Source organism: Rhincodon typus, chromosome 23 (genome assembly GCF_021869965.1).
Source record: "Rhincodon typus isolate 14 chromosome 23, sRhiTyp1.1, whole genome shotgun sequence".
Lineage (NCBI taxonomy): Eukaryota > Metazoa > Chordata > Chondrichthyes > Orectolobiformes > Rhincodontidae > Rhincodon > Rhincodon typus.
In genome coordinates this window covers 15,069,083-15,082,331 of record NC_063354.1, presented here as the reverse complement: position 1 = coordinate 15,082,331, position 13,249 = coordinate 15,069,083, and the positions used below count along the sequence as shown (strand labels likewise).

General features: G+C 41.8%; 1 protein-coding gene across 1 annotated transcript in view; it reads left to right on the top strand.

Annotated features, from left to right (window-relative positions):
• The window catches only part of LOC125485901 (zinc transporter ZIP11), a 364,685-nt gene extending 351,542 nt beyond the window's left edge, over positions 1-13,143 (top strand). Inside the window, exons 5-6 of the mRNA XM_048611102.1 lie at positions 4,525-4,683; positions 12,366-13,143. Of these exons, the coding sequence (XP_048467059.1) occupies positions 4,525-4,683; positions 12,366-12,444 (238 nt within the window). The 3' untranslated portion in view covers positions 12,445-13,143. The remainder of the gene's footprint in view (positions 1-4,524; positions 4,684-12,365) is intronic.
• Positions 13,144-13,249: the final 106 nt, after the last annotated feature.

Here is a 13,249-nt window from a genome sequence, read left to right as displayed (position 1 = left end):
TTTTAAATGAGTTGAGAGTTTTCACTTCAGCCACCAAACTGAGCAGCGAATTCCAGACACTCAGCACGCCTCTAGGTGAAAAGGTTCTTTTCCAACGTCCTTGAACAGTCATCTTAAATCTGTCACCCCTGGTAATTGACCTGTCTGCTAGAAGAAACAGGCCGTCCCTTTCCACTGTATTTAAGCCCATCGTTATTCTGTACACCTCAATTAAGTCACCGCTCAGCCTCCTCTGTTCTAAGTAAAACACTGCTAACCTATCCAATCTTTCCTCATACCTGCATTTTTCAAGTTTTAGCAACATTCTTGTAAATCTCCTCGAAACTTTTCTTTGAGCAATTATGTCCTTCCTGGAATGTGGTGACCAAAACTATATACAAAACTCTAGCTGTGGCCTAACTGTTGCCACATATAGTCCCAGCATTGCATCCCTGCTTTTGTATTTAATCTCTCTCCTGATGAAGGAACACATATGCATTCTTTACCACCTTATCTCCCTGACATTTTCACCAACCTGTGGACATGCACTTCAAGGTCTCTCACTTCCTCTACCCCTCTCAATACTCTCCTGTTTATTGTGAATTCCCTTGATAACGTACAGCACAGGAGGCTGCTAAATAAGACAAGAGCCAAACGGAGTCAGGGGATAGATACTGGTATGGATAGAGGATTGGCTGACAGGCAGAAGGCTGAGAGTAGAGATAATGGATCTTTTTCAGGATGGCAGCCACTGACTAGTGGAGTTCCACAGGGTTCAGTGTTGGGACCACAACTATTCAGGTTATACATTTACGATGTGGATGAAGGAAATGAGGGCATTGTTTCTAAGTTTGCAGATGACACAAAGATAGGTGAAGGGACAAGTAGTGTTGAGGAGGTGGGGAGGCTTCAGAAGGACTTGGACAGGTTAGGAGAGTGGGCAAAGAAGTAGCAGATTGAATAAAATTAGGGAAAGTTAGGGTTATGCACTTTGGGAAGAAGGATAGAGTCATAGACTCTTTTCAAATTGGAAAAAGGTTTTGGAAATCTGAAGCACAAAGAGATAGGAGTTGTAGTTAAGATTAACATGCAAATCAGTTGGCACTTAGGAAGGTAAATTCAAAGTTAACATTCATTTCAACAGGGCTCGAATACAAGAGCAGGAATGTACTGCTGAAGCTATATAAGGCTCAGGTCAGACCACATTTGGAATATTGTGGTCAGTTTTGGGCCCCATAGCTGAGGGAGGATGTGCTGACCTTGGAGGGTGACAACAGGAAATTTGCAAGGATGGAAGCCTTGTCATATAAGGAGCAGTTGAGGTCTCTGAGTCTGTACTCGATGGAGTTTAGAGGTTGAGGAGGATCTGATTGAAAATTACAGAATACTTAGGGGCCTGGATAGAGTCGACATGGAGATGTTTCCACTAGTAGGAGAAACTAGGACTCACGAGCACAGCCTCAGAGTGAAGGAATGACCCTTTAGAACTGAGATGAGGAGGAATTTCTTCAGGCAGAGGCTGGTGATTCTGTGGAACTCATTGCCTCAGAAGGCTGTGGAGGTCAAGTCATTGTATTTAAGAAAGAGAAAGATAGTTCTTGATTGGTAAGGTGATCAAGGCTTACAGGGAGAAGGCAGGAGTTTGGGTTGAGAAACATATCAGCCATGATTGAACAGCGGGCATGTCAATGGGCCTAATGGCCTGATTCTGCTCCTACATCTTACGGTCTTTATGTTACGTTTGCCCTCGCAAAATACATAACGTTAGACTTCTCCAGATTGAATCCCATTTTCTACATTATCTGAAAACATAAATTAGTTTTCACAGGTACAGTGACAACGCCCAGCTTGAACTTGCCGCAAGGTAACTCGACCTTTCCACTGTAACTAAATTACCAGGCTCCTTGTCTGACATTGAGTAACCAGAGCGATAAAGAGAAATTATGTGGACAGACTGAAAAGGATAGACTTTAGGGATTTTAGAAATCAAATAGGTCCAGCTGAGGCAACTGCACTTTTTTGGATTGAGCAGTTTCAAAGCAGCTGAAATACGTATGCCAGAATAGGCTTTGATTGTAATAGGCAGTATCTTCAAGGAGGCTGATTACAAAGACTGATTTAACAATTGGGTGCCATCAATTAGGTGCCATCAAGTCCTACAGTCGAGCATGCCAAGCAACCAAAGGCAGCAAGGCTTAGCTTCAGGTGTATTGCCAGCGTGCAAAGCTTCCCATCAGCTGCACATACTTGCTACATTGGATCGCGTATTCTCTAAATTGACTTTGAAAAGACAAACCATTTTTCAAGGCTCACTGTGCAGTCCAAGTTCCCTGAAGTGGTTACAACTCTCAAACGAAGCATTGTGAAAGAATCCATGTGAATGTATGAAAAATGTCAATAGCAACATTATATACACCGCATTGGGAGACTTCACAACAAATAAGAAAAACTAACTGTAGTATTCTACAGAGTCACAAACCTCCTGATTGGCTGTTCTTTGTCTTATCTTATTGGCAGTTAACTTTTTGTCTCCTTCCCAACCAAATCTGTCTTTATTTGTGAGATAAAACATTTTCTTTTCAGTGCAACCTGCTTTGATCAAATACCTACATGTCATCACACTGAGTGGTTTGTAAAGCAACAAAAAGCAGGTTTCTCGGCAGATACTTAGTGTTATCTATAATCCTACACTTCCTGATAGTTCCTATCAGGCACCGCTTCTCACAGTGTTGTGATACTCCAAGGCGTGACAGGTCTGGTCTGGGCAAATAACTTATGTTCATCTTTGTACCTGGAGTGACTTTTCTCTGGTTTAATCCCAATGCTGTGGTTGGGGGCAAGATTTAGTTGGTGGGGATGTGGGTAGAATTTCCCCTTCAGTCCCCTCAGGGGGAACAACTTAATCCATTTTTTTTTCAGAAATGTTCTATCCAGTAAAACATATCCTGGTTTCTGCCTTCTGTTTGTTACTGGCAGATTTCAGTGCTTGTGCCTGATCCACACTCAGTCCTGTTCCCAAATACCCTTGAGCTATCTGAGCTTCACTCATCTCCCATCTGCCTCTGCATCAATCAGTTGAAACCTTTATTCTTAATGACAAATCCCCCGATAACCTCATTTCTTCCATTCGTAGCCAGCACTATGTACCTGCACTCTGCTCATTTTGACTCTTGGGGATCACCTCTCTCTCCCTTCCACCTTTTCTGTCAACTTTCAGCTTTGTCTCCTTCCTTTGATTCAGCCCAGCATTTTGGAACATTTTTCCTGTGTCTCTCAGCTCTGTGTCTTCTTTATTTTACTTCAAAACCCCCTTCAAAACTCATCACTTCATCCTTGCTTAATTCCCTCCTTTTTCCCTGCTCCCTCCATTTCTCAGTCCCCAGTAATTTAATGTCTTTTTGAAGTTTCTTCTTTGCCTGAAGACCTCCTATCTTGGGTATTCACACATAGAAAGCCACTTTTATTGATAGTGTTGGTAAGGGCATTAAACAGCTAACAAATGTGCAAGTTTCAAAAGCATTTGGTACTCAAGGCATATTTAAAGGGGGGGAAGAAAAACTGTAATTTAGGTTGTCCTCCTCCTGCCTTTGTTCTATAATCCTGCAATTCTTCTACCCTTCAGGTGCTTTTCCAGTTCATTCTAAAAACCACAATTGAATTACCCTCTCAAGCAGTGCGTTTTTGATTGTACCCACTTGTTGCCTGAAAGTATTTTCCTGATGTTGCTTATTAAATGAGTATTGAGATCAGAACTCCACCCTTTTTCCATGGAGTCCCCATTCTGCAAGGCTCAACTCCCCATTGCCATTTGTCCTCCAAAACACTTCACAAAAGATGCCAAAGTAGACACAAAAAGCAATAAAATGCCACTCAATTAGAAGCGGAAGATAAATTCTAATACTATTACTTCCTTCTCCGCTGTCCTATTTTATGGTTCTATAATTCTATGATCTGTGGATCCACCTTTCCAACTGCCCTCAATCATCTCTAAAGATATTAAGTTATTTGATAACACTAAAACTTACAGCACATTGGCATCCCTGTAATTTTAATAGAAGGCATTCCATCTCTCAAATGCCAAAATCCAAACTGGAATTTTTGGATTTTGCCTAGTATTACATTAAATCCACACCAGTTCATAGAACTGAGACAGCCAGGCAGTGAAGGATAGTAGATTGAAGCCTAGTCTTCACACATGAAAATGGTTTATTTACGGAAATACACAGCAGATCATGCATCTGCAAATAACTTCCAATCTGGTCTACGTGGTTATTGTTAATCAAACTGTTTGGACATGTTATGTTACACTGCCTGGTCCGATGGGGATTTGAACACAGACCTTCTGACCCAGAGTTAGGGATTTTACCACCTGTGACAGCCACAAGTCAGACCCCCAATGAATGCTGACCATCCAAATAGAATGAACTCGCAATGTTCACACAGTTAACACCAGTTGTACACCTGCCTCATATTTTAGTTGTTCATTCAGTTTTGTCGGATGTTTTATTTTGGTGAAAATAATGATTATTTTTCTCCAACATGAAGGTACGGTCAGTTAAGTGGTATGGTTGAGCCAGTGGCAGGAATATTTGGAGCCTTTGCTGTAGTTCTTGCCGAGCCTCTCCTCCCCTATGCCTTGGCTTTTGCTGCTGGTGCCATGGTTTATGTTGTAATCGATGACATTATTCCTGAAGCTCAACTAAGGTGAGTCCTGAATGAAACAACAATCCTATGTAACTTCAATTGAGAACAAAGTGGTGATGAGTTTTGCTTTTGCCAGCTAACCAAAATAGAAAGCATTTCATCATAAGGCCTTTGTATAAGAAAGTAAAAAGGGAATGAAAACTATAGATAAGAAATTATGACAGAAAATATATAACAGGTCTTGAATACAGGATACATGGCTTTAAGATCATGTAGAGGAGACGTACTAAAATTGTATCAATAATGGGGGACTTCAAAATCGTGGGGTTAGAAGAGAAGCTGCAATTGTTTTCCTCAAAATTGAAAAGGTTAACGAGACATTTAATAAAGGTGTTTAAAATTGCAAAGGCTTTTAACATAATAAAAAGGAGAAATTGTTTCCAGTGGTCTGGAGGGTTGGTAACTTCAAGGAACATGATGGAATATTCTCCACTTGCCTCAATGAGTGCAGCCCCGACAACATTCAAGAGGCCCTACACCAATCAGGACAAAGCAACCCACTTAATTGGTACCCCGTCCATCTTCAACATTCACTCCCGCCAACATGAATGCAAACTGGCATGTACCGTATACAAAAACAAAGTTGCTGGAAACGCTCAGCAGGTCTGGCAGCAATGTGTTCACAATATGGTCTCCTCTACATTGGGGAAACGAAGCGTAGACTTGGCGACCGCTTAGCAGAACATCTACGCTCTGCTCGCAAAAAAGACCCTGAACTACCTGTTTCCTGCCACTTTGACGCACCACCCTGCTCCCTGGCCAACATCTCTGTGTCTGGCTTGTTGCAGTGTTCCAGCGAAGCCCAATGCAAGCTGGAGGAACAACAACTCATTTTCCGCTTGGGGACCCGACAGACCTCTGGACTCAATATTGAATTCAATAATTTTAGGACCTAAACTCTCCCATGTCCCAGCCCCCCACCCCACACACCAGGCCTTGTTACCCACATACCCTGCCACTACACACCCCCTGTTGTTAGTCACTAACAGTCCCCATTAACAACTATTCACCCTCCCAGCCTGATCGTTAGCAACTCCTTTGTCTGTCCAACTGTCTTTCTCTCTCTTTGGGCTCTATCCTATCGTTTACTCCCTACCCCACCCACCTCCCTATTTTCTGCATATAAACTGACATTTTCCCAGCCACCATCAGTTCTGAGGAAGGGTCACTGGACCCGAAACGTTAATTCTGTTTTTTCCTTCACAGATGCTGCCAGACCTGCTGAGCTTTTCCAGCAACTTTGTTTTTGTTCCTGATTTACAGCATCCGCAGTTCTTTTGGTTTTTATTTACCATATACTAGATGCATTTCAGCACCTCGCCGTGGTTCCTTAAACAGCAACTCCTGTACCTGTGGCCTGTCCCACCTGAATAAATAAGAACACCACCACCTGTAAGCTGCGCTGTGAGCAACACACCAGACTGACTTGGGACCCTCTTGTTAGATCCCTCACCACCACCACAGACCCAGTCCAGCAGCTGTGTCCTTTAGAATTCTCCCAACTCAGTCATTACTCAGTCATTCTTAGTAATGAACATTGAAATCCCCCACACAGAGAATATTCTGTGCCTGTACCACCCGCAGTCCTTCCTCTAACTGGAATTTAATATGGAGGTGTACTAATTCATCAGCCAAAGAGGGTGGGGACCTTAAGTCTTAATGACCAGGAGGGCTTTCCTGCCCATGTCTGACTTTGTGGGATCCAGAGTCAAAGTGGAGTACTCCGGAGAAATCTCCCTTGCAACTGTATACCTGTCCCCTGTAGTGGGTGGTGATGGTGATGTTTTTGAAATTGTTTCCAAAGTATGATTGCATCCAAATAACTATGTCCCAAGCCATTGCTTGACTAATCTGTGTGAAAGCCCTCCCAATTTTAGCACAAGTTCCCAAATATTATTTCGGAGGTCTATACAGAGTTGACAGAGCTGGGTTTGCCATTGTTATTTCCGGTACAGAGTTTGGTCAATGTTCGGTGACCTGTTTATTTTAATTCTGTAATGGTTTGGGAGACTAAGTGGCTTGTGAAGCTATTTCAGAGGCCATTTAACCACATCTGCTGTGGAATCATGTGTAGGCCAGACAAGGTAGAGACAACAGATTTCATTCCCTAAAGGCCATGAGTAAACCAATCGGCATTTACAACAATTGACCCATGGTTACTTCGTCACTGTCAGATGAGCTTTAAATTCCAGATTTATTCATTGAATTTAAATTCCACCATCTTCCATGTCCCCAGAACATTGGCCCAGGCTCCTGGATTACTAGTCCAGTGGTATTATCACTACACCATCACTTCTTCACGTTATTTTGATCTGAAGTGTACTTTCTGAAAGAGTGATGGAAACAGATTCAATAATATCTTTCAGAAGGGAATCAGATAATAACTCAAAGGAAAAAATAATGGCAGGATGATGGGAAAAGACCAGGGGACTGAAACTAATTCAAAAGGTCTTACAAAAGGGCACCAACAGGCACAATAGACAGGCAGTAATGTCTCCATATCTCAGGTTTGACTCTTGAGGGCTCATCAGGACAGGGAAAAAAAAAGTAGAAACTGGTTTCAGGCAGAGCCCTTTCATCTGATGAATGCAAACAAATGCACATTTGGCAGTCCATCAGACAGAAATGTAATAAAGCTGTTCTGCTGCTGTGTCATGTCATAAGCAAAGCCCAATTGTTTTATAAACAACAGCAGAAGTCCAAGATTAAATTATTGTCTCTAACTCACTGCCAATTTCTTGTTGATTTCTGTAATATACACCGTATTAACGTTTGAATTATTTTAAAGCCATGGCAAGCCAAGCAGTGGAGCAATGGCATGGGCCATAGGCTGGCAAGGGGGCGGGTGATCTCCTGCTTTGATTTCCAAGTTTTATTCGTTGCAGTGTGTGGGGGCCTTAAGTAGATTGCGCTGAATGGAACTAAATTTGTAAGTTTTAAGTCTTGTGATCTTTGGGAGCTCTACTTATATTTTAACTGTTTTGTCACCAGCAGGACATCTTTGTTTAATGCCAACAGTCTCTGGCTCCTTTTAAGTTTTCATTCTTGATTAGTGGATACAAAATGTAAAATTATTTCTGTCCTTACCTTACTCAGAGTTCTCTGCAGTTATCTCTTGGGTCTCAATTGTTCAATGATGTACGTTTTATTTTGTTATCTTCCCTCCTTTGGGAATTTCTTGGCCAGGTGCAAATGTGGGCAATCTATTCTTAGCCTCAATTACAGATTAAGAACTCTCTTGAACAGTTTACGAGACATTATAGAGTACTGGAACAAAAACAAAGTTGCTGAAAAAGCTCAGAGATAGTAGGAACTGCAGATGCTGGAAAATCTGGATGTACACAGCAGGCCAAGCAGCATCATAGGGGCAGGAAAGCTGACGTTTCGGGCCTAGACCCTTCATCAGAAATCAGGAGGTCTGGCAGCATCTGTGAAGGAAAAAACAGAGTTAAGACAGGTGACCCTTCCTCAGAACTGATAGCTTGGGAGTGGAAGGTTTTAATGGGTTGGTGTTGGTGTTAATGTCTCCAAAATCTGTTTCCTAACACTCGTATCCATCTCTCACATTTCCAATTTTGATCGACCCCAGAAGTTGGGAGATAAACCAACCCGATCCCAGAAAGTGGGTTGCAGATTTAAACATGATAATAAGGGGCCTCATTGACATCCAGGCTTTCAATTCCAGTTTTCTGGCTGTCCCAAACAGCGTGGAACCTGGCAGCTTCATTAAGTTGAGGACTTGGTGGATTTAGTGTGTAGCTTTCTGCACTGGCTGAGGTTTACCATGAAGTTCCCACCTTAACAAACTCACCTGTTGTCTGAGGCGTGGTGACCCTCAGTTTAAACTGGGCACCAGTTGTCTCTCTCTCTCTCTCCAATAAGAAAGCAGTCCTTTGGTCCTCTGGGACTGTGGTGACTTTTACCTTTCCCTTTCACAACTATCCTCCATCCTCTAAAGGAACTTTAAAAATCAGGCCCCTCTCCTCAAATGAACTTTTAAAACCCCTGCCTCCACCACCACCCACCCACCCCCAGCACTGAGTGTTCTCTGCCTCCCTTGGTACCATAACTCCACAACTGTGTTCAGGTACTTACACTTGGGCTATAATTATAGAGTCTCTGCTCCGTTAGGAGACATGGAGATACGCAATGCTGATTTTGTGCCAGTTAATAAGGGCATATTATTCTAAGCAAATTTCCTTGAAAAGGCTGCTGATTGATTTCCATTCATCTTCGGGATTTACAAGTTGGGATAAAGTGTTCATGCATTCCCTCCTTTCTCTGATGCTTGATCCTGCACTGCAGTATTAAGAGAATTGAATGTAGGAGCATGCCAAGCTGTTTTTAATCAACAACGTGATTGGCTTATTACCACACTTTGAAATGGGGATGCCCACTCCCCAACATACACATGCAAATGCAGTGTCAAGCCCTCTTTGGGGTGTGTCTTCACTGACAGTCACGGACATTCCAACTGGGCAGGCGATGTTATGCAAGAAAGCTGAAAAGAAACAAATGAAAGACAGGCCATGCTTTAATAGTAGCCGAAAGCAATGAATAGTAATCATGGATTTGTTTGGCATGTGTTGGACAATTGAGGTTAGTTGGTTCATAGATTGAGCAACTCAACCTGTAGAATTTTCTTTCTTCCTCCCTTCAATTAGCCTGTCTTCAGTTCCTGGTTGGAAAGCAGGCAGTCATGCATTGTTACTCAAGTTTTCAATGCAGCCAGATGTGTTAATCACAATTAATCACGGTGAGCTCCAGTTTTTGGCAGTACAAATATTCCAGTTTTCTGCTTGGCTGAGTCTGAGATGTCAGTTTCTTCAGTCCTAATCTCTCTGTATTCAGCAGAATTCTTCTGTATTTTAACATAGTGCAATGGTAAAATTAAGGAACCAAACTTCAAGTGGTTACTGAATTAATAAAGGAGCAGAGCAAGTGTTTTTTTTAAGTAACCATGATGGGATAAACATTTGCTACAGCCAGAAATGTGCGAAATGTTCCAATTGTATGTCTGTCCTTGTGCACTTAGAGATTGTAATGCATCAATTCTTCATTATATGCAATAAATGAACCAAATTCTACACCTGCAACAGTAATACAAAAAATAATAGTCAGCGACCATTTAAAATAAGGGCATAAATGAAGATGTATAGGCTTGAGGTAGACATTACAACTGCAGATACCTGAACTTGAACTAACACATTACAATTTGTGGTGAAAATCTAATGCCACCATCAAATCCAAAGATTTCAGTGAAGTTCCCTGCCCCACATCTCCCCTTTATTTTAGCTGACAAATCCCATGATTATTCTATTCAAATATAAACAAAATATGGATATGTGAAAACAGACGAGTAGAAATTTGTGCGCAGACTATGCATTTTCTTTCTTCCTGTCCCACTTCCTAATCTACATTTATGTTTCTCCAGGTATAGGCCGCCTGTGTATTCCTCTGTATACTGTACTTGAGGTCATCCAGAACTCTGTTGCCAGTGTCTTGACTCACAGCAAGCCCTGTTCTATCATCTCTGTGCACACTGACCTACATTGGCTCCCATTAAGCAACATCATGATTTTCAAATTCTAATCCTTCTTTGGAAATCCCTTCATGGCCTCACCCCTATCTCTAATCTCCACCATTCTCACAACCCACCGAGGTATTTGCACTTCTTAAATTTTGGCCTGTTTTGCATCCCCAGTTTAAATTGGTTCACCAGAGGGGCTCATACTCTTAGTTGCCTGGTCCCCACGATCTGGAATACCCTGCCTGCACCTCTCTACCGCAATTACCTCAGTTATAGCACTCTTTAAAACCTAACACTTTGTTGGAGAGGAATTTTAAAGAAGAGTCTGAGTCCTGTGTTCAGCAGCACCAATCCATCTTTATTCAAGAGTTCCTTACCAAGCAGCATGGAAGAAGCCACTGGAGATAGACTCCAAGACGTTCCCACTCTCCCTATAAAGTACAGTATATTTATACATTCTGTGTTACAATGATTACATGCAACATTGACATGCAGTGCTTGCCACCCCCACTCTGACCGTTGTGCCCCTCCCCAGACATTTGCCACCTGTATCATACTGAGTGGGTGCTGTTGGTGCCTCGTGAAGCTGTGATCGTTTATTTTCCCAAGGTCATAATGACTAAGTAATGTTTTGCAATTGCCTCCGTACAGTGCACTCTGTTTTCCGATGACCTTTCATGAGGTTATTCATTTATACCCTTCATTATATGTCATTCGGTCCTTATTGTTTGTACCATTTTTCCTTCAATTCCCCCCACTGATGGGATGGAGGCTTATCTCTACTATCCATAGCCATTTGTTTAAAGGGTGCTAGTTGCCCTTATAATTTCAGTGTACCTACATGTGTAGCATGTAATGGCAATTACTTAAAAAGTCGCTCAGTGGTTAGCACTGCTGCCTCGCAGTGCCAGGGACCCGGGTTCGATTCCACCCTCGGGTGACTGTCTGTGTAGAGTTTGCACATTCTCCCCGTGTCTGCGTGGGTTTCCTCTGGGTGCTCCAGTTTCCTCCCACAGACCAAAGATGTGCAGGCTAGGTGATTGGCCATGCTAAATTGCCCGTAGTGTTCAGGGATGTGTAGATTAGGTGGGTTGTAGGGGAATGGTTCTGGGTGGGGTGCTTTGATGGTCAGTGTAGACTTGTTGGGCTGAAGGGCCTGTTTCCGCACAGTAGGGATTCTATGATTCTATGGTGGGATTGGACCTTCCCTTCTACGCTTTACTAAATAACAAGTTTGCTCTTTCCCAGTAAGATTTCTATGAGGCATTTCATTATCTTATCTGGTTGCCATGCGTACAAAGGCCATGATTCTGACTGTAGAAACTGCTGCCTCAAATGACAATTCTCTTCACCAATGGGCAACTCCAGCACACGTTAATCGTGCTTTTGATCAGCTGATCTAAAATCTTATCTGGTTTGAAGCCAGATCTTGTTTCATAATGAAATGCTTTTTATGTTTCTGTACAGCAGATGATCTGTACAAATATAAGTTGTTATTGCAGTTGTCCCTGAATTCCTTTCTAGTTGGTAAATGTTCCAATTCCAACTTGATTTTATTTTACAGCCTGCACTTCCTAATTCTTTTCACCTCTCTACTTCCCTTCCTGCTTTTAATAAGCTCCCACATAAAGCAACTAAGGGCAATGGTGGTGTCATAGTAATGTCTCAAGATTAGTAATATAGAGGCCAATACTGATGCTCCCATGACATGGTTTGAAATCCCATCAAGGCTAGTGGTAATTTAAAATCAATTAATAAATCTGGACTAAACAGCTGGTCTCTGTAATGGTGACCATGACGATTTGTATATTAATTGTTGTATAAATTGTTGCATCTGATCTACATGTAACTCCAGACCCACAGCAGTGTGGATGACTCTTAACTGTTCTCTGAAATAGGAAGCAAGCCATTCAGTCTAAGGGCAGTTAGAGATAGACAACAAATGTTGGTCATGCAATAGCTGTGCACATCCTGTGAAAGAATAAAGAAAGCACATGTAAATGCCAGATACCTTTTATACATGTCTGTCGCTGAACAGGTGAAGGCAAGTACTGTATGTTATTGTCATTCAATGAATCGTTCCAGAGATCAATGTATATAATGACAGTTGAAGCATTGTAAGAAAAACTGACAGCGTTGTTTTCATTTTCAGTGGAAATGGCAAATTGGCATCCTGGACCTCCATCGCAGGGTTTGTCTTGATGATGTCGCTCGATGTTGGCCTGAGCTAACCTCAAGATTTATTCTGCTGAAGAAAATTAGTTTGGGAACAATCATTTTCTCCATTTAGAAAAAAGAAGTTGCATTTTCATTTCAAATCTATTTGACGAATCATCATGCAAAATTTTAATTTCAAGGTTGCTGCAATTAACTTGGCTCTCACTGAGAAATGATATTGACTTAGTGAAATATGTAGGCAGCTTCCAGTCTGGGGTTATTGTTAACACTTGACTGTCCAGCATCGTTGATTGTTTGACACTTGTTCCTCGTTTGTGGGTTTCCCAACTTTTGAATTCTTACTATTTTTCTAGTGTGCGGTTTTGTTTCAGTCTGCAGCTTATGGTCATTCAATTCTTGTTACCTCAGTGAAAGTATCACGGCTAAACATTCATCAGTATAAACCAAGGAGTCAGGTAAACTCGGGATTCCGCTGTTTCCCACTGCAAATTCTATTAATTCCACATTGAATTATTATAGTTCATTTAGGATCACCCATTGAAAGAAGCTTATCATTATGGTATGTCAAAGCATCAAAGGGACACTGTATTAAGAAGAAAACAGGCATGATGACGTTTTGAAGAATATTACTTTCACTGTGGAATATGGAACATATGATACCTTTGTTATTTATATATTTTGCAAAAAGATTTATCTGAAACACGTTATCTGCTCTCTTGTAACATGTTCAACTGTCTCACTCACATCAGTCTTCCAACAAAAACAAAATTGCTGGAAAAGCTCAGCAGGTCTGGCAGCATCTGTGAAGGAGAAAACAGAGTTAACATTTCGGGTCCGGTGACCCTTCCTCAGAACTGC